Genomic DNA, 23186 nt, shown 5'->3' on the forward strand with positions numbered 1-23186 from the left:
CTTTATGCAGTGCCCGCGTGCAATACTCGGTAGTATAGTTTGCCAAGATGAGTCGGCAGGTACGGGACAGCACGAGGCAGGGGTCGTGTAATTTGGGATAGAGCTGTCAGACCACTCCCGGGAACCGCCGTATGCAGGGGGGCATGCATCAAGGCTGAAGGGATGAAAAGCACGATGGCACTTGAGCCTTGCCACACAAACTCCCTTCTGACGTGAGCATGCTGGTCGGACGTGATAACAATTCGGGCATAGTCAATCACTAAGCGACCGCAGCAGAGCGGACCCCAAACCTGGTTCATATCGGCCTCGTCCATCGGGCGTGTGATGCGAGCATGTGTGAGCACGGGCTCCGCAGGCTTCAGAACGTTCTTCTTCCGCGATCTTCCCTGCTAAGCTCCCATCCTTCACTCTATGACTACATAGACCATGAGCTTGCGCCATTCGTTGTTCGCAGCCGCTCACTCTCTCCTTGCCCTCCCCTATACTCCTTTGCTTTGGTTTGGAGGTCAACGGACTCTTGTTCGCCCGCAGCACATTCAAGAGGGTGGCGCCTATTGACGCACACCCCCGGGGCAGAATGGGCCCGTGGTCCCGACTCGCACGGAGCTGTTTGCTTCTGTCTACGCTCCTTACTCCTACATTCGCGGCAGTCATCACTTCAAGGGCAAGCAGCAGTCTGTCGCCATCCGATGCTCCCAATGTTTGCCGAGCGGTTGTGTCGTCAGTACTCCCCAGGATCCATCTTGGAATGCTTGGACAGCAACGTTTCTGTCGATTATGAGCTAACGTGCATGTATGGCTCGCGAACACAGACCGTTTGATTACTCGGCCAAGACCCGCCGTGAGTATGAGCTGCCAGTCTGCAGTGCTGATAGCCCACTCTACGCGCGCGATGGCGATGAGGTTGTCCCTGCCTCGCCAGAAGCCGGCACTTCCCTTTTAGGACGCACAGAACTGTCTTCATTGTTTGGCAGGCAGGTCGTCGGGGGAGACGACTACACTTGTGGTCCAGACCGTCCCTGTGGGAACAAGGCCTGCTGTCCGAAAAAGACGGGGCAATGCAACTACGGCGAAGAGTGAGTCCCTGTATTACGATCGCCGTTCTTCCACGATCCTACGCATTCCGAAGCCGGCAGACGTCCTACAGCTGGTTTTACATACTGACAATCGTTCTCCACTCAGGGCTTGTGGCACCTCGGGCATCTCCCCCAACGAGGTTTGCTGGTCCAACTGCGATGCCAAGGCGGAGTGCGGCAAGAACGCCAAGGTCCCGGGCCAGAAGTGTCCGCTCAACGTTTGCTGTGGCAAGTAAGTGAAATCGACCTCTGAGCCAATGGCAGACCTGATTGTGATGGCACTTTCGCTGACAAGACTACAGGTGGGGCTTCTGTGGCATGACAAAGTAAGTGAAAGTCGGATTCTCGGGACCACCACAAACAATTATGGCAGCTGATTTTCCTTGCCCCATCTAGGGACTTCTGTGAAAAGGAAGACCATGGCGCAACAGGTGGCTGCCAGTCCAACTGCGACCAGCCGGGCCCGAAGAACAAGGCTTCCGACCAGCTCAACCGTGTCATCGGATACTACGAGGCATGGCGGCACAACTCTACATGTCAAGACATGGGACTCGACGACATACCCGTCAACTCCCTGACGCATCTGTACTTTTCGTTTGCCTTCATCACGCCCAACGAGTACAACATCATTGGCATGGACGGACTCCCGGCCAAGCTCTTCACAGACTTTACCAGTCTTAAGAAGAAGAATCCCGGCTTGAAGACGATTATTGCCATCGGTGGCTGGACCCATAACGACCCTGGCCCCCTGCAGAAGGTTTTCAGCAACATGGTCAGCTCGAAGGAGACCCGGTCGCTCTTTATCAAGAATCTGCTATCCTTCCTCCGCCAACACGCATTCGATGGTGTTGACTTTGACTGGGTACGTTCGCCTGTGCAGACAAAGCAATTGCCCGATGCTAATCATTCATCACCGGCAGGAATATCCTGGTGCCGACGACCGTGGCGGTGTTCCCGAGGACGGGGTAAACTTCACAAAGTTCCTGAAGGAGCTGGACGATGAGAACAAAAAACAGCCGAACAAGTACATCGTCTCGTTCACAGCTCCAACCAGTTTCTGGTATCTACGCCACTTCGACATGAAGTCTGTTGACCATGTCGACTTTGTTAATGTCATGTCTTACGAGTACGTTGTTCCCAGTTCTCATTGAAACGGATGCCCGCAGTATACTGATAGTTTCCCTAGTCTTCATGGAGTCTGGGATCGCGAGAACCCCATCGGCTCCCACATCTACGGCCACACCAATCTCACAGAGATGAGCCTGGCGTTTGACCTGTTCTGGAGAAACGACGTGCCCGCCAACAAGCTTAATATGGGGCTTGGGTTCTATGGGCGCGCCTTCCAGCTGGCCGATCCGTCATGCAACAAGCCCGGTTGCCTATTCAAAGGCGGCGCCACCAAAGGTGCCTGTAGTGGCGAATCTGGCATCCTGAGCTACCGTGAGATTCAGGAGGTCATTAAAACCAACAAGATCAAGCCCGTGCACGACAAGGAAGCCGGCGTCAAGTACATCACCTGGAACAGCGACCAGTGGGTATCGTTTGATGATAAAGACACATTCAAGCAGAAGAAGGAGCTAGCCAGCAAGCTCGGCCTGGGAGGCTACCTGATATGGGCCATCGATCAGGACGACGCTTCATTGTCTGCACTGTCTGCCGTACTCGACCCCAAGCCTCTGGGAGACTTCAAGTCCAGCGACAAGGGAGATGAGAACTGGACGGGCACGAACGAGAAGTGCTACATTACGGCCTGTGGCTCTTCGTGCAAGCCGGGTGAAATCAAGATCACCGATCAAAAGTGCGACGGAAAGAAGAAGAGCGAGCTCTGCTGCCCACTCTCTGGTGCTCCCGATCCCAAGGAGTGCCACTGGCGAGGCTCCGAGACCAAGTTCTGCAATGGCTACTGCAAGGACGACGAGGTTATGACGCACATGAGCAAGTATGGCGGTGGCGCCAGCTGCTGGGACGGTCAGGTTGCTCACTGCTGCAAGAGCGCGTTGGGCGAGAAGAACATCTGCAAGTGGCGCGGCGTTGGCGAAAAGTGCCATCAGGGCGAACTTCCCCTGACCTTCTCTGGCACAGTCCTGGACATACTCGATGATGTGGCCAAGGTCATCCTGCGGATCGTCGGCCGAGCCTATCCCCTCGCGGCCCTAACAGGCCTTCTCCTGGTCGAGGTCCTTGATGCGCTTGACCTCGACACGAAGAAGCTGTACTGCTGCCCAGAGGACGAGGTCGACAAGTGGAAGAACTGCGCGTGGTATGGCAAACCTGGCAACTGCTTCGATGGCCACTGCCCAGACATGAACACCGTCCAGATCACAGACAGCTACTTCGGAGGTGGTGAGACATGTGGCTGGCATGACCGTGTCCGCACTTTTTGCTGCGAGTCGGACGGCGAGCCTCTCTTCCTCCCGGTCCCTCTCAAGAACCTGTTCGAGCACCCGCCGGATGGCGGTCTTGACACTGACTTCACCCTCGAAACGGACAAGTCGTCTGCGAACGGCGACACGGATCCCAATGAAGCTGCCTTCCAGTTTGTCGTTCTAGTCTCGCCCGAGGAGCTGCAGGTATCACTCGACAAGCGCGACGGCTCCCACTGGGATGTCTTTGACTGCAACGATGCCGTCACCGAGGGTGAGCACACCGTCCGCATGGTCTGCACCGACTTCACGCCCGAGAGCAACTGCGGCAAGATTGGTCTCGGTCATGGCGTCCCTGGCACCATCCTGCAGATGCCCAAGGGTTGCGGCCCCGGAAAGTACGCGGTGGCCAAGTCCATGGTGCCAAGCCCGGGAGACGACCACACCAACCTCCTACCTCGCCACCTGTCCAACCTTGCCCAGCTTAAGCCGGTTGTGTACGACCTCACTTTCGACTACAACTTTCACCGCGTCCCGCGTGATCTCGGCAACACTCAGATGCGCATTGACTTTAGTAATCAGGATGACTACTGGAAGAACATTGTTGCTGGATCTGTCAGCAGAAAGAGAGACGGTCTTACTAGGCGCACGCTTGAGGACGTCGGCGGGAACCCTGTACGCTGGCTCGAGGAAGAGTTTAGAGATGACTTCCACCTCAACCCGATTGACAAGCGCGATTTGCACGAGCGTTGGTTCGGCAAGAGCATCCTCGAGTGGCTGGCGGCCCTTGTTAAGCCCGAGATCAAGCGTGAATTTCATCACAAATACGACGATACGGTCACAGCTAAACTTATCGACGAGACTTGGGAGTGCAAGAGGGGCGATGTCGGCTATGATGGCCATCTACTCGCCCAGGCTCTGCTCAACGTCAAGGTTGAGTCGAGCTTCGGCTTCACCCTCATCGTCACCAGTCTGGACTTGCCCCTGGATCTGAGCCAGAGCTATCTGACTTTCTACAACAAGGGCGAGGTTACCGGTGTCGTGACGCTCGAGGCTGTCGCCAGAGTGAAATACGGCAAGAAGAAGGTCATTGCCGACATTCCCTTCCCGGGCGCATCATTCAAGATCCCGGGTATTGCAACGATCGGACCCCAGCTTGTGGTCGAGGGCAGCATCGATGCCCGTCTTGCTGTGGCTGGCACCGTCGAGACCAAGCTGCAAATCGCTAAATGGAATGTGAGTAACCCGTGGCCACCGCCTGTTCCCCCATCCCCTGTTTTTCATGTTCTTTCACGGGCCCGCTAGATTGGATCTCTCGCTGACTCCTCCCTCTCCCTTTTGTCCAGGTTCGCCAAGTCGTGCCAGAGAATAGCGGATACAAGCCCTCGCTTATCGACAACAGTGAGACGGATCTCGCCCGCACCGGAGATTTCGAAGGTATCAAGAAACCAGAGTTTTACGCTGGCGTCGCCGTCTCGGGTGATATCGAGGTCAAGCTCTCGGCCGCGGCTGAATTTGGCATCCGCTTTGATGACAGGTGGGAGGTCGAGCCCGCTGGAGCAGCTGTCGTGGGAGAGGCAACTGTCACTGCCGGACTTACAGCAGGCGTATCGAGCGCGGGAACCTGCCCGTTCACGTACGAACTTGACGTCGGCGCCCGACTCTTTGCTAGAGTGACTGCACCAGACCCCTTCGGCATTGGATGGAACGGCGCCGAAGTGACCTTGAGTGAGGGCAAAAAGAACATATTCAAGAAGGGCACATGTCCCGACCTTGGACCGATTCCAACGAAGAGGGGCTTGGATCTCATCCAAAGCGATAGCAACAACAACAACCACTCTGCATCAGCAGCTCCGTATGGAGGCCATCTCTTGCCTGCTCTTTGGGAGGGACCGGAGCTTGTCAGTACCCACGGTGCGCACCCATCGTCATTTTCTAAGAGAGGTGGGGTCTATGGTCCGCCCATACGCATTCCTATTGGCAACCTCTTCTGCCCACCTGCAGCCAACGGTGACGAAGATGACAACGGACAGATTGGCTGTCCCAGCTTGGAGTCTATTAATGAGGGGACTATCAAGGAGAGATCCGCGCCTTTGGAGCAACGCTTACACAGTCATCTTGACGCTCACCGACGCAGTCACGGATCGGGCCATCCTCACGGCCATCATCACCGCCGTGCCAATGAGACAGATCTTCTTGCGATAGCACTTGACGAAGACGACAGCCTCGCGCATCTCTTTGAGCGAAACATCAATGACAAAGATGTCAACATTTGTCAATTGCCAACGACAAAGTTCAGGTATCCCACCGACAGCTCGATTCCCAACGCCAATGTCTACGGCTGGTATGACCCCCAAACGTGCGGCAGCTTCCACTGGGGCAATCCGCTGCCAAGCCGTATCACAGGCATCAACTACCACTCGGAGCACATCCTGGAGGCTCAGATGATCAAGGACTTCTTCAACTATCTCAATGGCGAACACGGCAACGCCTTCCCAAGTCCGGCCCTGGGCTCGACCGGCGATGTCAGTCTATGCACCTATGTGAATGCAATGTTTGCCCACACAGTCACCGCAAATATTGAATCTGCCAGGTCGGTAAATGGCCAAGCCACCCTCTTAGTGATTGAGCATATTGCCGCGCAATTCCCTACCAATGGGTGGAATGCGCACGAATATGTCTCCTTGCAGGGCTCAATCAACACCCCGATCAAGATGAACGCCTGGGCCGACAACCGGATTGTCAATACGGACAGGTGGCTCACGGTCGGCAATGCCAACTACATCTTCTCGGCGTCGGGTGCGCGCAAGGCTTACCTGAAGATGCGCGACGGCATCGCCCTGCGCAACTACCAAAACGACGTCGAGGTGTACACGGTCCTCCGAGCGCAGAAGCGGAGGATCGGCGACATTCTCGACCTGCTCGACAACACGGTGCTGCCCGCGAACCCGCGGCCCGGGTACAAGACATGGCAGCCCATGCAGCTGCGGGAGCAGTGGGACTTCTTCATGAAGTACCGCTTCATCGCCATGCAGAAGCGGGCGATGGAGCCCATCAACAACTTCTACAACCAGATGAAGGAGTTCTGGACCACCGACGCCAAGAAGGCCGAGTATGCTCCCGCGCAGGGAGACACGCAGGCCGTGGCGGACCGCAAGCTGCAGACACTGCAGCTGATCGAGGACATTGAGACCATGGAGGTGATCATCAACGGGTTGCAGCCTTGGATTACTCCATTCTGATTGGCAAAGGCGCAGATACCCGTAGCCTGTACTTAGATAATCATGTAAATCAAAATCAGACGCCACAGCTAGATGGTTCGCGGGTCGTTTTGAACACCGAAAAGAATCTGGCTCTCCGATTCAACCGGAGTGAATATTGCAAAAGAGCCATGACACGAGCCTTTGAGGCGCTGAAATATGGGCACAGCAGATGGCATATTCATGCGAGTATCTGCAAAGTCGGTGTTTCTTTATGCTCTATCCGAGGACGATCAGAGTCCACACGTTGTGAATGTACCAACTCAAGACCCCTGAAGTCCCACCCTTGGGGGGCGGGCGCAACCGACGCAGTGCTTGGCAGACCTGCTACAGACACCCTCACGCCCCCCTCGGAGGTTACCGTGGGAGATCAAGCGGGGTCTTGGTGCCTGGCACGGTGACGATCTCCTCCCTGGACCGACAGTCTCTATAACCAGGGTGCATGTTTGGTCATAAGAGTGGGGCACGATGCCTCTCACGCATATAAGATGCTTCAGGTCTCCTTGAGGCCCCCCAAGTCTTCAACTCACTCCACCAACCAATCTCCTTGCCTTCCGTGGCAGCTTCAACAACAACCAATTGTCTCTTGCTCTTCCATTATCATGCCGTTTCGTATACAAGATTCAGACCCCGAGGCGAGAGCCCGGGCTCAGATCCAGGAGTCCATCTCGCCCGACAGAACCGCCCAGCAGTTCAAGTGTACTGTGGCGATGCCACGGCTGCTGCATTCCGCCGAGGAACCTCTGCCCTGCCACGAGCCCATCGAGGAGACGACTGCCATCAGCGCCCACCTGTCGGCGCGCATCCACACGTTCTTCCAGCAGCTCGCCGCCCACGACTCCCAGACGAGAGACGCAAGTGCGCCCGCCAGCCACGGCTTGAGCATCTACATCGAGCCAGACACATTTGAGGGTGATCCATACTGCTATCACCGCAAGTACAACTCGCGCCGGCTACAGCTGCAGGACCCGGAGACGCTGCCGGACCTGCCCTTTGTGCGCAGCCTGACGGTCGAATCCCTGCCAGACAACGGCGGAGACTGGGAGCGCGAGGCGTACAAGGTGCGGCCGCTCTCGCTGCTGTGGCCGCTGCGGTGCCTGGTCCACCTTCCGCGAGCCGAGGAGCTCCGGCTGCCCTGGATGTGGGAGCGCCCGATGCCTGGTTCCATGCCCAGCCGGGTCGTGCGCGAGCACTACACGCGTCCCTGGGAGGGTCCGTTGCGCGATGCCCGCCACGAGTTTGGCGCGGCCATGGCGGACCAGGAGCAGCATCTCGGCGGGAGGAGGATCCCGGCCAGCCTGACCCGTGCCGCGCTGCACTTCTGGACGCCGAGGGGAGTGTCCCAGGAGGATCAGGCCGTCCCGAGGCCGAACCTGATCTACCCGGCCGCGGATGACAGAGACCCGCTGTCTCTTGGGCTCCGCACCCTGGCCTCACAGCTACACTTCCTCGATCTCCGCGCCCTGATCACCAAAGATCTCTTTCCTGTGCCCGGAGCACCCGTGGAAGAGCAGTGGCGACACATGCGCCGTATGAGGATCGAGTTCCACCCGCTCAGGCCCGACGGACGCTGGTACTTTGTCGGCCCCCGCGGCGAGGACCCGAACGACTCGGCGGACGGGGGGTTTCGTATCACCGAGGACCACTACCCGCGCGACTATGACACGGAGGAGGATCAGGAGCTGGACGAGGAATGGGAAGACGACCCGACAGGCGGGAAAGAGGGTGACCAGTTCCCCGACATGTTCCGGACCGAGCCCTGCCGGGAGAGGATCGAGCCCCTGCTAGCAGCCTTCGCACGGGCCGTGGCCCACGGCAACATGCCCGACTTGCAAGACGCAGAGCTGTTCGCATACCTGTGGTGGTACCCAGGCGAGACCAGGGCGCCCGAGTATGGTCTCGAGGCGTATGATTTTGAGGACAAGGTGCACCGGTGGGGGGTCAAGTACGTTGCCGGTGGCGACACGGAAGGACAAGGGCCGGTTGTGCAGTGGCAGGTCGGCGACTGGAGACCCAGCCCCGAGACCATGAGCTTGTTCGAGAGCCTGGGACGACAAGAATGGCTCGATCTGAGTTTCGACCACACCAGGCACCTTGGAGACTTCAGCGTCACATATGGCCGAGCCGTATGGGAGCCTGTCCCTACCCAGTGAAAATGCCACGACCCAGACTTTGTTAAACAAAGCGAACGAAATTTAAGACAACTATATGCGTCTTAGCAAGACCATTTGTGCCACACAGGCTCCGAGATGCAGTGTAGCAATTCGTGGCAAGTTTTAGTGCAGAATTAAGGCAGCGTTGAGGTGCTCTGCTGCAACCTAGCTTAGCCTGTCACACGACACGATAAATTAACCTAGGTAATGATCAACTCTTTGATATCAATACGCACGGGCGTTTTTTTGCTCCTTACGTAGGACACCAGACAAAGCACACTTACTGCCTCTACTTGACTGGGCCATCAATCCATTTCAGAATGCGCACTAGTGCTTGCTCGACTCGTAGCACGGAAAGGCATAATGGCAAGTAAAGTACACACTTGAATTTTGTCAATTTGAATATAGTCAGGTGCGCGCTCTGTGCCCGGCACATTCGTTGTTTCACTAATAAGGATGAACTTCTTCGACTTCATGTAGGTAAGTCTTCCTTGATTATGCAAGCATGATCTATCTCCAGAGAGGAGGAGATAGCGGAAGGGCAGCGTCGTGGCATGGTGGTTCTTCAACTACCGAAAGCAGCAGCGCCAGCACACCCATTGACGATGACGTACAAGCCACGGAATTGGAAGAGACTGTTTCATTGATCATGTATGCAAAGACTGTATCGAAACCCAGTCAATGGAAACCTCCACTCTGGCGAAGGGTAGCCGATGGCGATGTCCCACTGTCGTGCTGCAATACCACGACAACGTGGCAGCAAACGAGGACCGGAAAAATGACAAAAATGATGAAAGCCGAAAAATAAAAATAAAACATACAACACCGAGGATTCGCTGGTCGTCACCGACCCAACTACTAGTTCGGCGGTATCAAGCTTGTGTAACAGGGGAGCGGACGGGACCCTCAATTTTCTTGATCCTATGGTCGTATGTGCTTGTGGATGCGCTTCTAACAAGATGTGAATGTTCCAGCCACAGTCAAAGACCCTTGCTCGATCGGTCATGGCGGTCAACTCCTGCAGTAGCAGTAAACTATTACAGTGGCAAACAAGCCTCCTGTGACCTATACTTGAGCATCTCCATTCTGCCGAAGCCGCTCGACAACCTACCTTACTCATATCGGTAGCAGTACCTCCCTGCCATGGGGTCCGCCGCTTCCCCTAAGGAAATGCTTTCCCCAAGTGGGCCAAAAGTGATGACGGTCGAGTTGTTCACCTCGGGCGTGACCCCGACTGGGCTGTTCGTCGTGCTGGTCCCGTTGTACGCGTACCGTCGTCCGCTGGTGATGTCGCTGTCCTGCCAGATCGTCCACATGCGATCCACCTGAGAATGGTGTAGGAAGAAGCTTGGCTGAGTTCCCAGCAAAATAAAGGTTAGCTCGATGTTTCGACTCGCCTAGGCGATGTTCCTTGCTATTCGGGCAGTCTGAAAGAGGATCGTGGTCTAGATTGCAAGCGCGCCTCGGACGCGGATCCAGTGCTGCCAGGCCCCCAGGAACAGGAGACATGGTTTTCATGCATTCAAGGCCACAAAAAAATATAGAGAGAAACCGACTCACATCCTGAGGACTGGCAAAGAAATCGCTCGCTGGTCCACCCAACGCAAGATGTCCCGCGCGATGCAAGCCCAAGCCCGTGACCCCCAACGCGGTCGGCGTCAACCGGTCCTGAAAATCGGCAATTGTCAAGGATGCCTGCAGCAGCGTGACAAAGGCTACGTTCAAGTGTGTCGTCGAAATGTAGGGGTTGAAATCCCGCGTCAGACAGCGGGGGTTAGAGGCCGTCCAGTTCGCAGGTATCACGCCGCCGGGTATGAGCAACGGAGAGAAGGGGCCGAAGCGGATCTCCATGTTCGCGAATGGGCCCTTGGTCACACAAAGCCCGCCAGTGCCGTGAGGGATGGAGACGTTCTCGGTCAGCTGGATCGGCTGCGGGTTCGGGTCAGGATCGCCGTTCGAGCCAAGAGTGTCGTCGGCGCCCGAGAAGATGGGAGACACGTCGAGCAGGGGATCCTTGAGCCAGTTCCAGTACGGAATGCCAAGCTGCACCGGGTAGTTGCACTTTGAGTGTAGCTCCCCTTCGAGGATGTGCAACATCTCGCGATGCCATGAGAGGAAGGTGCCCGAGATGTGGATCGAGAAGGATTGGTTGATGTGCACCGCCGTGAAGTCGTCGTAGTTGTTGATGGCGGCAGGGATGAGACCTGCAGGGAAACGCGAAGGCAGAGATTGCAAGCACTTGATGCCAGAGATGTAAGCAAGGCGCTCAGCCCGGGTCATGGCAGTCCATTCCTTGCGGACAATGGCGTTGTCTGTGGTGCAAGTGGCTTGGCGGGTTGCAATACCGGCAGCTGGTGAGGTGGGTATGCTCGAGACACCAGCAGCTAGAACGCCCAGAAGGCCTACTGTGATCGAGGCGATATGCATCGTGGCTGAAGGATGTGGCGTCCGGCACGGCACGAAGGGTCCTATTGTGGCCCCTGGATTGAGTATCCGCTGGTTGGGTGCTGGAGGAACGACCTGAATAAACCTAGACACCGGCCGTGTTGGCGCAATTCCCTGCGTCCCTGGGCAAGGCGGAGACGCATTGAAGTGACAACCAGCGCGGAAGAAGGATCACCTTTATACACAGCCTTGAGCTGATCAAGGTCACGCGTTTCGCCACAGGCTTTGTCGCGCGGCAGCAAATCCACCTGCCTTAAAGAAGTTGGCTGCCACCAGGACCATTTGACCCGCTTGCTCCAATCCTGGAAAACGGTCGATGTGACTGGCGGGCACCGATTCAGCCTTACACGCGCCAATGGGGTACGCCCTCTGTCGATATCCTGTGCGAATTGGCACGTAGAGAGCCTGAGAGCCATCCACCATTGGGTAGATGCGTGCGTCCTGGCCCTCCGAAACCGATAGCGAAATGCATGTCAGACGCGACCAACCGCCCACTAGCCCCAAGCTAGTCCTGTTTGCGCGGGGGCCGGCGCTGTTGAGGCAAGGAAAATACGGATCAGGGGCAGGGGGTCCATTCCCACAATGCGGGCCAGGGATGCGAGATACAGGGGTTGAGCAATGAGCTGTGCGATACCGTCCATACTACTTGTTTGGCAAATCTAGCATGCAAGGATCCGGAGTGCTTGTCGGCGCCGACAACCGCCTCACTGCAACCAGAGACTGCGCAGGCCAACCGATTGGCACGAGGCGGCAGGGGACAAGCTGACAGTGACGAGTGTGGCTTGGCCCGGAAATCTGTTCTGGTGCCTCGCCCTGGCCGCAACGCAGGCCTTGCCGTCTGCACGATGCACACATGACGCAATAGGGACCTCCAACGACACGTCTATTTTTGCAAGATACGAAGAAAGAGGACTTGCTCGCCATCTTTCTCTTTCTAAAGGTCGCGCGGCAGCACGTTCATGTACAGAGGCGTGCCGGCTTTTGTGACTATGGAGGCTGGAAGCAGTAGACCATTTGGCACTTCATGGAGACATGGGAGTGTGAGGAGGTCGGCATATACTAATGTTGCAATCGCAGGCAAGAATGCAGGTGGATTACGAAGCATCACAGCATGAACGAACTCAGTACTTCCCTGGCCATTAGCCAGTAGGTTTGACGGGACAAGTGGCGCCAGACAAGTATTTCTGTGCCATTCACTGGTTTGCAGACAATGGGATATCCTACTCCATGGGCTGTACTTCGGAGAATAGACCAGCAAGACTAGGGAAAGAAAGAATTAAGGTGATTCTCCACCTCAGCACCACACATCTATCTGCCTTCCAAGCCCAGGACAACAGAGTCGGTGATCGCGCACTGGTTTTTGAGCCTTAGGCTGCTGGCTGTGTCTGGCACTATCATGAGCCCTAATTAGTGTTCTTCCGGGACTTCGTTCTGCTTAGCTTATAACCGGTCACGACAATCTCCCTTCACACTCCAGAACGTGACTCTCCCTTATCCCTGCCCCCTTCAAACTGCCGTGGGGTTCCGGGGTCAACCTCCGTCCTGGCTATGAGCGGTAGGAGCAGCTCGCCTTGTTGTAGTAGACACGGAAGGCCGACATCCATTGTCCGCAGAGGATACCCTCCTAGCCCTCACAAGTATGCTTCCCAATGCCGCTTCATCTGTCCACCCCCCCCCCCTCCTCCCCAGGCCGGCCAGACCCCTTCACTCTAGACGCACTCCACGAAACCCTGATAGCCAGGATGGACAAATTCCTTGTCATGCACGAGGATCCCCACATAGTCGTAATTGTCGTTCATGATGAGGCGCACGGCACCCGGCGCGCCGCCGCACCACGCCGTCGGACTGCCCGGCTGGAGAGGAAACTCCCACAGGCTCTTTGGCCACTGGCCCTTGGGGTTGGGGGGCCGCTGGACTGGGAACTTGTTGCCCATGTTGTCGAATTTGCTCGGGTACCCCTTCGGCGGGGGTTTGGCTTCGTTGTGACACATGTTTAGTTAGCGGTAAAGATTCTCTAAAAGAACAATAGACACTGCTAAATCCCCACCCTTCCTCCCCGGCTGAGGGCCCGTGTCACAAATCTTACCTCGAACATATTTGCAGCAGTCGTCTCTGATTGTGGGGTTCGGGCCTGGGCTCATCTCGCAGCAGGTAGGCGCCTTTGGAACTCTTCCCTGGTTCCAGTCATAGCACGCCTCCGCCATCTCCAGGGCGTCTGTGAGCTCCGCGTTCGTGAACGCGTATTGCGTGTTCTGCGCTGTAATGTCTTGTCAGTTTTCATGTCTTGCCATTATCGGACAGTTTCGTTCAGCATGGTGGCTGATCGGTTTTCTGCTTACCAGTGCATTGCTTCCCGTTTGCAGGGGCACTGAACTTGAGCGTCGTGATAGGGCTGTCAAGGTCTAAGGGGCCAAGGTCCTCGTTGTAGTGGTCGGCGTGAGGGAGGGCAAGAGGATGCTGGGCGTCGAGATGAGCATGGCAGACAGGCAAGCCAAGCAGCAAGACACCACGGAGGAAGGTCTTATGCATTATGGAGGGTATTTGTTGAGGCTCTTCTGAAGAATGGGATGAAGTGGACGATGGAATCTCGGAAGATAACAGAAACCAGCCCAGCGTGTGCCACGAATTTGTACTCCGAACACTACACATGCTGTGAAACACAGCAGAAATCTACTCTTCCCTGGCCCGCCCAAGCGCGGCACGCATGTCTCAAGTAGCGACACATTGGAACGCTGAAATGCACATCGATAAACCAAGCGCAGTTGGCCGGGAGCGATATCATAGGGCAGACTAAGAACATGTCTGAAGGTTGTCGCTTAAAGCGGTAACGGGCGCGTGGCTGTTCAGCTTTCAGCTTGTTTAGGGTCAGCCACCAACCGGAGGTCTTGCCTGGATCAGTTCAATAAGCCAAAGGGGGTCATACGCACAGCGGACGTTTATCAACAACCCGCGACACGCAGAACGGAGGTCCTGAGACAGAAACGCAGTCTGAGATGGCCCACAAACAGCCATTTTATGATGATCGATGTTTTCCTTTGGTTTGCGATGATACGGCTGCGTGGCAATGTGGAGACAGCGCAGTGAGTAGTTGTAAGGGACAAGTTGAAAGGTACCGTGTAATCTTTCCAAGACCGGTGACGGTTGCGTCGGCATCATGCAGGGGACAACGTGATACTCTTGGTATTGCGAGCGGCAATACTTTCTCATCAGGCACAGTCTGAGCCTTTCGAGCTACAGCATCTCGTGGCAGGTGTCGCGTCGGCAATATTCTCAAGATGGCTTGGCAAATAGCAGCCGCGATGTATTTCATTGACCGTACGTCTGATGCTTATCTGACCCGCTCTGCAGTCGTAGTACTTACGCCGTCGCGCCCTCCACAGTCTGTACTGCCTCTGCCGCCTCCTCGGCCTTCTTCTCAATCGTGGTCTGCTTCTCCCACATGGCGTGGTACCGCCCTCGCAGGCCCAGCAGCTCGTCGTGTGTGCCGCGCTCGACCACCTGACCCGCATGGAGGACCAGGATCTGGTCTGATGTCGTGATCGTTGAAAGGCGATGGCTATTATCGCATCGTCAGTACGGCCGCAGTCTTGGTGCTGGGCGAATCTTGGAATAAGGCAGAGCCTGAGCTTACGCAATGGTGATTGTGGTCCGGCCACGAGTGACCCGCTCGAGAGCGTCCTGAATCAAGCGCTCCGTCTGCGAGTCGAGGGACGCCGTAGCCTCGTCGAGTAAGAGGATGCGCGAGTCTTTGAGGATGGCGCGGGCAATGGCAATCTGGCACAACAGTCAGCAATCAGTTACCTCACATCCCGGATCCGCGGGCACGACTTTAGAGGCACATACCCTTTGCCTTTCACCACCAGACAATTTCAACCCCCGCTCGCCAACCTTGGTGCTGTAACCCTCGGGGAAATTGAGGATCCGGTCGTGGATGTTTGCTGCCTGGGTTGCTGCATACACCTGCTCCTCAGTTGCGTCCGGGTTCGCATACTGCAGGTTATACATGATGGTGGCATTGAAGAGTACGGTGTCCTGAGGCACGACCCCGATGTGCTTGCGCATGCTGTCCAGCTTGACGTCGCGCAGGTCCTGGCCGTCAATTGTGATTGATCCGCTGTTGATGTCGTAGAAGCGGTACAGCAGCTTTAGGCACGTCGACTTGCCGCTGCCCGACTCGCCGACCAGCGCGGTCTTGGTCCCCGGAGCCACGGTGAAGCTGATGCCGTCGATCGCGGGGCCCTTACCTTGGTAGGAGAAGCGGACGTCGTTGAACTTGACTTCGCCCTTGGGTGTGGCCATGGGCTTAGCATCGGGTTTCTCCACAATGCCAGACGTTTCCTTGAACTGTAGTTGTTGTCAGCGACCTTGCATGAGGCAGAGAGAGAGTGAGAGAAAACAAGGGGCCCGGGATGGGCTTACAAGATCCAGCATGCGCTCGGCCTCGATCAGATTGTTCTGCAGCATAGTGTAGTACCTGTCGCCCCGCTGTCAGCAAAGCCCAATTCATGACAAAGGCGTAGCTCGAATGCACTCACGTGCCAAAGAAACCTAGTGGGGCCTGGAGCTGCGCAAAGTAAGTGATCAAGGTGACAAAGTCCGGCACTGTCTGCTGGCCAATGGATATCTTGTAGGCCGAAACGCCCACGATCATGGCTGTGCCGAGCGTGAAGACGGAGCTCTGCGTGACATTGAGCAGATTGAGTGACAGAAGAACGAGCCGCTCCGCCTTTTGGTAAATCGTCACCTGGTCTCGGAACCTGGTGGTCTCAGCGGTGACGGCACAGTTGTACTGCACTGTCTCATAGGCCATGATGGCGTCCGTTCTGGTTTCGTAGAGTTAGAAATGCGACTGTTGGGGGGAGTGATGACTACATACTTGGCTGCGTCCATCTCGCGTGCTTTGGTTGCCATGTCGCGCCTTTGGCGCCCTCTGTACTTGGCCATGTACATGGTCAAGAAGATGTACGTCCACATAATTACGAAGACAATGAGCGTGTAGAAGGCGTCGTAGGTGAAGAAGAAGAGGATGCCGGCGAGAAAGATGTCGGCAATCATGGGGAATACCTGGAACAGAAAATTCTCGAGAAATGTGTTCATGGCGGCGCCGCGACTCAGCGCGCTTGTCACCTCGCCGATGCGCTTGCTGAGGTGGAAGTCCATCGACAGGCCGAGGACGTGCTCGAAAGCCGCGCAGGAGAGTCGGCGAAACAAGCCCTGGGAGACGGGGATCCAGAGCACAGATCGCGCGGCGCCGATCGCTCCCTGGCCGCCCTGAAGGCCGCGAAAGATGATGTAAAGGACGACCTGCTTGTATGGGATATGACCCCTGCCAAGGGAGCCGACGAGCTGGCCGAGAAGCCAAGGCACGGCAAGTTGTACGATGCCTGGGCAAAGTCAGTCAGCACTGTGGGTTGGGCAGAGATGCAGGGATGAAATGGCAAGTCATGGGCTTGTCAATGACTAGATACTCACGTTGGGCGACAAGCAGGATGACGCATAGCACAACCACCAGCTGGTGCATGGGCGAGTCGGCAGGCCTGAAGTAGTAGCCTTTGGTTAGTCGGGTGAAATTGACACGATTGCAACGACGAGTTGCGAGGCAGAGATTGCGCGTACCATAGGTAAGGGAACAGCACCCTAAAACCGGCAAAGTAGTCGAACCACCCGGAGCTCTGGGCATCACGAGGCTTGCCAGCAGACGGGCCCGGAGCCGGAGTGGTGCCGTTTGTGGAGCCATAGCCCTTGCCGGCGCCAGGAGAGCCATTCTTTGCACCATTGCCAAGCAGGGATTCTGTCTCGTCGTCCGCGACGGCCTTTTCGGGCCGGAGGCGGTAGCGCCAATGGGCCATAAGGGCGATCATGAAGCACAGGAGGCCGACGCGGACCATGCCGAGAATGAAGAGGGTCCTGATGAGGGAGGGGGGCAGAGGGGCATGGCGAGCCTGGGTGAGCATGACGGCATTGATGACGACCTCGAGGAGAACCGCGACGAGCCAGGCGTGGGCGTGGGCAGGGGTGGGCGTCCAGGGCCCGTCCGGGTCGGGCAGGAGGCCGGCGAGGAAGTAGAGCAGGACGCCGACATGGGAGGCCTGGTGACGGTGGTCAAAGATGAGTTAGGAGGAAAGGCAGCCTGAGTAAAGACGGCAGACGCGGGGAGACGGTTGACATACGAGATAGGCGCTGTAGGGGAAGACGGCATGCCCCGGCTTGGGGTCGTTGTCGTGGACGGCATGGGCGACAATCAGGACGACACTGGCCAGCTAATGGGGCAGGCAAGCAAAGGTCAGTCAGCCATTGCTCAGCCGTGGACACGAGACAGAGACACGGGGACCTAGAGAGAGAGCATACCAGGGTCGGCGGGAGGAAGAGCTGGACGGCGTAGATGAGGCGGGCATAGACTTTGCGCAGGCCATCTGCGCGGTCCTGGTCGCTGGCGGTGGTTGCGCGAGGGGCATTGCGGTAGCGATAGGCGACGAGCTGGGAGGCGAAGAGGGCGGCAAAGAGGCCGACCGGGTAGAGGTAAAAGGCAATCTCGAGGCCCAGCTGGAGATTGGCCATGGCGGTGTCGTCGTCGTTCGTCGTCGTGCGCCTTTCGTCGTCTTGGCTAGAGGCAAAACAGCCGTCAGTCCAGACTGCCTCAGGCAGGTGTGGACGAGCGACGGGAGTGCACGCGTGCTGCAGGCGCGTCTGGGCGGAAGCCTCGGCCGCTGGAAGGCGCCACCCACAGGGCTTATCGACCCATTGGCCACCGCCCGATAAGCACTGTGCAGCTGAGCACACTCGCTCAGACTCACACTCACTGCAGCTGGGCACTCACTCACTTGTGGTGCGACTCACTCACTCACTTGACTTCACTGTGGCTGCCATCGCCTGTCAAGGATCACTCTCACTCAAGTCGCCGGGTCATCTTACTTGTGCAACTCGCCAAGCTCACTCACACGACTAATCAGGAACGCCACAGTGATTGAACCGCTCTTGTCATCATTACAATTACTTTATCTGCTATGCTGGCTCACTCCTGACGTCGCTTCTTCATAGCTACCCACATCCTCCCTGGCAGCCACCGTCTAGTTGGCAGTGGGACGCGGCCGGCGTCTGCATCCACGGGTCGTGGTCGGGTAGACGCCACCAGTGCTGGTAGGAGCAGCAGTCGGCACTGACGACACGGATGTGGTGGAGACCGATGACAATGACGATGACGACGACGACGACGAGAGGGTGACACTGCCAGAGGCAGAGGCAGAGGCAGAGGCAGAGGCCGAAGACGAGCTCGACGAAGAAGAAGAAGTAGCCGAGGCAGACGAGCTCGTGATGGTGCTGCTGCTGCCACCACCACCGCCACCACCACCAGGGATCTCCGAGACGGTCTCGATGCGGCCCTCGATGGCAATGTCGATGGGCGACTCGGCCTGGATGTAGCGCGTCAGGACGTCGGCCTGGAGGTCGAGCACAACGGGGCTGGCCACCTTGGGGAAGATGTTGTCGCCGCCGCCGGCCAGGAAGTCGAGCGTGGCGACCGTGTACGTGGCGGCCGGGTCGACCTCGACGCCCTTGACGAGGGCGCGCACGAGGCGGCTGCCCGCGGGCTGGGCCGGGTTGTACTGGACCTTGAGGGTGCCCGAGACCTGGAAGCCCGAGGTGATGGGGTTGCCGTTGAACTGGCTGACGCGCGACACGCAGCCCTCGAGCAGGCGCAGCACGTCGGCGCCGCTCATCGGGAACTCGACAATGGCGTTGCCAAAGGGGAACGACGTCAGCACCTCGCCCCGCGTAATGTTGCCCACGTCAATGGCCGCCCGGATACCGCCCGCGTTGATGAGCGAAAAGTCGGCCGCGGTCGACCGGTAGGCCTGGATCGCGTCGCTCATGACGTTGCCCAGCGTGCACTCGGCCGTCTGGCACGTCGCCTGCACCAGCTCCACGTTGGTGTAGCCCACCACCTCGGCCGCAAACTCCTCAAATGGCACACGCCACGCGTCAATCTGCGCCTGCAGCCCCTCGTCCTGCGCCGTCGTGTTGTCCATGTTGATCGGCCCGCCCGTGTACGAGACGGCCCGGCCCTCGGCGTCGAACACGACGTCGATGAAGCCCAGGTACTGGCCCCAGCGCCACGCCGTCACGATGAACACCTCGTCGCCCGCCGCGTTCTCGACAATCGTCGGGTACGCACCCTCGGAGACGGCCGGGTTGATGGTGCCGAGGTTGGTGTGCGAGTGCCCGCCCATGATGAGCGACAGGCCCGTCGTCTCGCGGGCCAGGCGCTGGTCCTCGTCGTAGCCAATGTGCGTGAGCGCCACGATGCGCTTGATGTCGGTCGTCGCCCGGATCTCGTCAATCGCCCGCTGCACCGACGACACGACGTCGAGGAACTGCGTGCCGTCGCCCGGGTTCGAGATGCTCGCCGTCGTCTCGGTCGTGCACGCAATCACCGCCACGCCCAGGTCCTCGTAGATGTGGTACGGCAGGATCGTCTGGTTGAGCGCCGGGTGCGTCGACACAATGTTGGCCGACAGCACCGGGAACGTCAGGTTCAGCAGGAACTCGCCCAGCTCGTCGTCGCCCCCGTCAAACTCGTGGTTGCCGAGCGTCATGGCGTCAAAGCCCAGCTGGTTGAGCGTCTCGGCAATCTTCTCGCCCTTGTAGTACGAGTAGAAGAGCGTCCCCTGGAACTCGTCGCCCGCGTTCAGCCACAGCGAGCTCTCCTGCTGCGGCCGCAGCTCGTCAATCGTGTGCTTGATGCGCGCGTAGCCGCCCCAGCAGCCCCGGGACGGGTTCGTGCAGTCCGAGCCCGACGACGCAAACTCGTCGAGGTGCGCGTGCACGTCGTTGATGTGGAAGAAGGCTGTTTCGATGGATCATCACGAGCCCACATGTGTCAGCCTCGCCTCTTCCATTATTGTATCCGCGTGAACAATCCATGCTCTCTGGTGTCTGTGTGGCCGCGCGTGTGATTGCTGGTGTCGACAACAACTTACACATGTGAAAGTCCCCGTCGGCATTGATGGCCCTCTTTCTCATGCGCGTGGTCTGCAGCATGTCCTCGGGCATCTTGGACGGCGTCGCCACTGCCAGGCCGGCCGTCATGGCGGCAGCAAGGGCCGCGGCCGCAAAGGTGTGCTTCATGCTGGCGAGGAGGAAGAGGAGAAACAAGCCAGTGGTGGATCCGTTGACAATTTGACCAGAGGAAGCGAGTGACTGGGCTGTCAGACAGGTTTTGAAAGAGTGAAAAACACTGTCCCGTGTCGGAAGCGCCTGCTGGAGCCAGGAGGGATCTGCGAGATCTGGGTGGGATCGTCGAGAATATTTAAATATCGTCATGACCGGCTCCAGGCGGCCGGTCCGGACCCCAACCAGTATCAGCAGCCAAGCCTTGGTTCCCCATCCTTGCGATCACGTCTTGGCGAAGACCTGCGAGTCAGCCGGTTATCCGTCGTTGTCCACAGGACATGTCGTTGAAGCGGAGAGGTGTATCTGCTGGAGATACACGAGCAGCGCACGAACAACCACCACCATCGTAGAATGCCAAGAAGCGCGCCATGCTGCTCCAGGAAGGTGAGCAGCGCAGCCTGGGCAGCTCCCGCGAGCCTGGGGCCGCTACAGGGGTTGGACCGGTGCACCCCGAAATGAGTTGATGCAAGGCACCCGCCCGCCGAGGCTCTGGCCTGGGGCCCTCTGGGCCAATGGCGCCTTATCTGCCCCCAACGTGCTGCAGACTGGCAGGACGAGTCGCAATTAGCATCGCACGTGGGAGACAGACTTGCCTTCCCGGTCCTGGTCATCGGGCAAAGGGTCATTTGTTGCGCGCCCATACCATGAGCATATGAGATCTCTGCGGCCACAACTGAACCTGGAGCCGGCCAGAGAGGTGCAGAGGGCATACGCTTGCCATCCACCAAGTTGTCAGGATGCAGCTCCGTGGAGACGGCCGCTGACAAGGCGTGCGTCTGCTCCACAGTCATACAGCTAACGGCTCTTATCATCGTCGGAGAAGATAAGTGCTGTTCCACTTCCCATCGCTCGGGGGTCTGCCCGCCCGCGGAAGACTAAAGTAGCCCGTCACAACGACTGGCGTGCTCTCGTGGCCGATCTATTTTCTGGGGGCGGAGCCTGACCATTTGGTCGACCCCGCCGGCTTACGCAGGGCACAGCCAAATTGGCCGTGATGGCACAGCATGCTCCCCCAGACAGCTACAGCAGGGGGCCAATGCTGGCAGTTGGCCTTGGCGATCCCGGGTCGCATTCATTCCAACGTTGATGTTGCGTTCTGTCTGTCCAGCTGATTCAGCTGGCGTGCGCGCACGCGTGTGTCTGCATGGGACGGCTGAGCTTTCTGGTCTCGTGCCTACAAGTCATCCTGGGGTGGTGGCATCTGCTCGTCTTCCCCGGCTGGATGACAGCATGTAACGCTGGTTTGCATCCAGACTCTGCCTTGGCGGGTCGAGTCGAGCGCGTCGAGTATCTGTCGAACCTAGATGGAGTTGTGAGAGGCATACACAACGAGCTTAGCATAGTCTTCCCAGCTTTACGCGTTTCTCTTTGTTCTGTCTGCAAAACTATCTCGTCAATTTGCGTTCCCTAAACATTTCCCGCCCGCCGGCCCCCTCCCTCCTTTTTTTATCATCTTTTCCGCAATTGCTTTTTCCCTCATTTCTTTTCAATTCAAAGAAGCATCCTAAACTTTAGTGACATCATGATTTGGGCAACAGAATAAAAGAAATAGAAAGCTCAATTCTACCGTATTATTTACTTGTCTAAGTTTCGATCGCTTTCTACGACTATTAATAGCTACCTCTATCAAAAGAAGATCTGAAGCACTTCTCGCCTCAGAGTTCGGCTGTCCACTGGAAAGCGTCTTTTGTCGACAGCCCTCCAACAACAGTCCAACGGTCGGCCCTTTACATAGCACTACACGAATGCGCAGTCGGTCTGATCCGTCTTGACGACATCAGCCAGATTCGAGCCGAGCCGACCAGCACACGCAATCCATGCCTGCGTTGCGGTGCGTTTTGTCAGCCTGGGTGTTCTTGACCGGTGATGTTTCTGTGGGAAACGCGCTTGGCCAGCGCGCGCCCTGCACAACTTACATCGAGCACCGACTCCTCGAGATGCTGCTTGCGGCTCAGCACAAAGAGGGTGGAAAAGTTGGATGCCTGGACAAGAGCAATGTCGCCAGTGTAGTCTGGGCAGCGAATATCAGCATGTGGCGCAGCTTGTCGCGAGCTCCCTCACAGCCAAGGAGCATGACCACTTACCCTGGACGATATAGTTGGGGCCAGGGCACTCCGGCTCCGGAGTACCGGGGAACTGGACCCTCAGCACGCCCGCGGCACCATACGTGGCGTTGGCCGGCTTGGCGGTGCCGAGGATGTTGACGGCGCGGCCGGCAGCCTCGCATGTGTTGTTGACGGCGACGTTGCCGTCGCCATCGAGCGAGTACTGCGCATAGATGCATTTGCAGCCGGCCGTGAAGGGGGCCACGGTACCGGCGACCTGGTACCACCGGCCAGCGATGTAGCTGTCGAGGTCGAAGCCAATGTCCGCCGCTGGGTAGAAGCACTCGCCGTCCCACAGAGAGGGAACGACGCCCGAGGCGCAGGCGGCAGAGGCAGAGGCGGCGATGCCTGCGAGGAGGAGCGGGAGCTGCATCATGTGCGTGTGGGTGCAAGGGTCTTGAAGACAGAGATGCAGGCGGTTGTCTGATTCTACAACAGCGTGAGCAGCCTGGTCACAGTCGAATGCTTCGCAGACCCGAATCGCTTGCGAGCCGGCTACATATAACATATCTACATGTTCCATTGCAACGCCCTGTGCCGCCCATCAATCGACGCCCATCGTGATCGAGCGTCATGGCCCTCGATCGTGAAGACCAGCCAAGACACGTTCGCACTC

The 23186-nt window shown here is 57.6% G+C and overlaps 7 protein-coding genes across 7 annotated transcripts; 2 read left to right on the forward strand and 5 right to left on the reverse strand.

Annotated features, from left to right (window-relative positions):
• Window positions 1–230: 230 nt before the first annotated feature.
• Window positions 231–6889, forward strand: B0I36DRAFT_316081 (glycosyl hydrolases family 18-domain-containing protein). Its single transcript, XM_046152959.1, has 8 exons — window positions 231–720; window positions 813–1076; window positions 1183–1308; window positions 1379–1402; window positions 1473–1938; window positions 1997–2202; window positions 2263–4675; window positions 4786–6889. The coding sequence occupies exons 1-8, from the start codon at window positions 578–580 to the stop codon at window positions 6679–6681; spliced, it is 5538 nt and encodes a 1845-aa protein (XP_046017503.1). The 5' UTR covers window positions 231–577; the 3' UTR covers window positions 6682–6889.
• Window positions 6890–7234: 345 nt separating this feature from the next.
• Window positions 7235–9238, forward strand: B0I36DRAFT_316082 (uncharacterized protein). Its single transcript, XM_046152960.1, has one exon. It carries the CDS (start codon window positions 7302–7304, stop codon window positions 8850–8852), a length of 1551 nt encoding a protein of 516 aa, XP_046017504.1. The 5' UTR covers window positions 7235–7301; the 3' UTR covers window positions 8853–9238.
• A 226-nt stretch (window positions 9239–9464) lies between these two features.
• On the reverse strand, window positions 9465–11482 carry B0I36DRAFT_420844 (uncharacterized protein). The gene is made up of 2 exons (XM_046162170.1): window positions 10413–11482; window positions 9465–10204 (listed from the first exon to the last, which is right to left on the reverse strand). The coding sequence occupies exons 1-2, from the start codon at window positions 11277–11279 to the stop codon at window positions 9965–9967; spliced, it is 1107 nt and encodes a 368-aa protein (XP_046017505.1). The 5' UTR covers window positions 11280–11482; the 3' UTR covers window positions 9465–9964.
• A 1524-nt stretch (window positions 11483–13006) lies between these two features.
• Window positions 13007–13826, reverse strand: B0I36DRAFT_359961 (uncharacterized protein; the record flags this gene model as incomplete). Its single annotated transcript, XM_046158218.1, has 3 exons — window positions 13007–13272; window positions 13384–13554; window positions 13637–13826. The coding sequence occupies 3 exons, from the start codon at window positions 13824–13826 to the stop codon at window positions 13007–13009; spliced, it is 627 nt and encodes a 208-aa protein (XP_046017506.1).
• Window positions 13827–14654: 828 nt separating this feature from the next.
• B0I36DRAFT_359962 (ABC transporter) lies at window positions 14655–17855 on the reverse strand (the record flags this gene model as incomplete). The annotated part of the gene is made up of 10 exons (XM_046158219.1): window positions 14655–14853; window positions 14929–15071; window positions 15141–15641; window positions 15717–15771; window positions 15833–16120; window positions 16174–16681; window positions 16770–16834; window positions 16914–17386; window positions 17468–17557; window positions 17646–17855. The coding sequence occupies 10 exons, from the start codon at window positions 17853–17855 to the stop codon at window positions 14655–14657; spliced, it is 2532 nt and encodes an 843-aa protein (XP_046017507.1).
• A 286-nt stretch (window positions 17856–18141) lies between these two features.
• On the reverse strand, window positions 18142–20554 carry B0I36DRAFT_316088 (5'-nucleotidase). The gene is made up of 2 exons (XM_046152961.1): window positions 20273–20554; window positions 18142–20139 (listed from the first exon to the last, which is right to left on the reverse strand). The coding sequence occupies exons 1-2, from the start codon at window positions 20418–20420 to the stop codon at window positions 18365–18367; spliced, it is 1923 nt and encodes a 640-aa protein (XP_046017508.1). The 5' UTR covers window positions 20421–20554; the 3' UTR covers window positions 18142–18364.
• Window positions 20555–22020: 1466 nt separating this feature from the next.
• On the reverse strand, window positions 22021–23021 carry B0I36DRAFT_381402 (Calycin-like protein). Its single transcript, XM_046160857.1, has 3 exons — window positions 22550–23021; window positions 22382–22476; window positions 22021–22286 (listed from the first exon to the last, which is right to left on the reverse strand). Exons 1-3 carry the CDS (start codon window positions 22944–22946, stop codon window positions 22203–22205), a joined length of 576 nt encoding a protein of 191 aa, XP_046017509.1. The 5' UTR covers window positions 22947–23021; the 3' UTR covers window positions 22021–22202.
• Window positions 23022–23186: the final 165 nt, after the last annotated feature.

The sequence above is a fragment of the Microdochium trichocladiopsis genome, assembly GCF_020744255.1.
Source record: "Microdochium trichocladiopsis strain MPI-CAGE-CH-0230 chromosome Unknown B0I36scaffold_2, whole genome shotgun sequence".
Taxonomy (NCBI): Eukaryota; Fungi; Ascomycota; class Sordariomycetes; order Xylariales; family Microdochiaceae; genus Microdochium; species Microdochium trichocladiopsis.

Excerpts from the sequence above, each read along its gene's own strand:
- B0I36DRAFT_316081 (XM_046152959.1), top strand. The coding sequence starts at position 578 with ATGGGCCCGTGGTCCCGACTCGCACGGAGCTGTTTGCTTCTGTCTACG. Across the intron at positions 721-812 it reads GTTTGCCGAGCGGTTGTGTC|ACCGTTTGATTACTCGGCCA; the intron begins GTCAGTACTCCC and ends TCGCGAACACAG. Across the intron at positions 1,309-1,378 it reads CTCAACGTTTGCTGTGGCAA|GTGGGGCTTCTGTGGCATGA; the intron begins GTAAGTGAAATC and ends ACAAGACTACAG.
- B0I36DRAFT_316082 (XM_046152960.1), top strand. The coding sequence starts at position 7,302 with ATGCCGTTTCGTATACAAGATTCAGACCCCGAGGCGAGAGCCCGGGCT.
- B0I36DRAFT_420844 (XM_046162170.1), bottom strand. The coding sequence starts at position 11,279 with ATGCATATCGCCTCGATCACAGTAGGCCTTCTGGGCGTTCTAGCTGCT. Across the intron at positions 10,205-10,412 it reads TCTTTGCCAGTCCTCAGGAT|CCAAGCTTCTTCCTACACCA; the intron begins GTGAGTCGGTTT and ends CTGGGAACTCAG.
- B0I36DRAFT_316088 (XM_046152961.1), bottom strand. The coding sequence starts at position 20,420 with ATGAAGCACACCTTTGCGGCCGCGGCCCTTGCTGCCGCCATGACGGCC. Across the intron at positions 20,140-20,272 it reads CGACGGGGACTTTCACATGT|CCTTCTTCCACATCAACGAC; the intron begins GTAAGTTGTTGT and ends CCATCGAAACAG.
- B0I36DRAFT_381402 (XM_046160857.1), bottom strand. The coding sequence starts at position 22,946 with ATGATGCAGCTCCCGCTCCTCCTCGCAGGCATCGCCGCCTCTGCCTCT. Across the intron at positions 22,477-22,549 it reads CCCCAACTATATCGTCCAGG|ACTACACTGGCGACATTGCT; the intron begins GTAAGTGGTCAT and ends TTCGCTGCCCAG. Across the intron at positions 22,287-22,381 it reads TCGAGGAGTCGGTGCTCGAT|GCATGGATTGCGTGTGCTGG; the intron begins GTAAGTTGTGCA and ends ACCGCAACGCAG.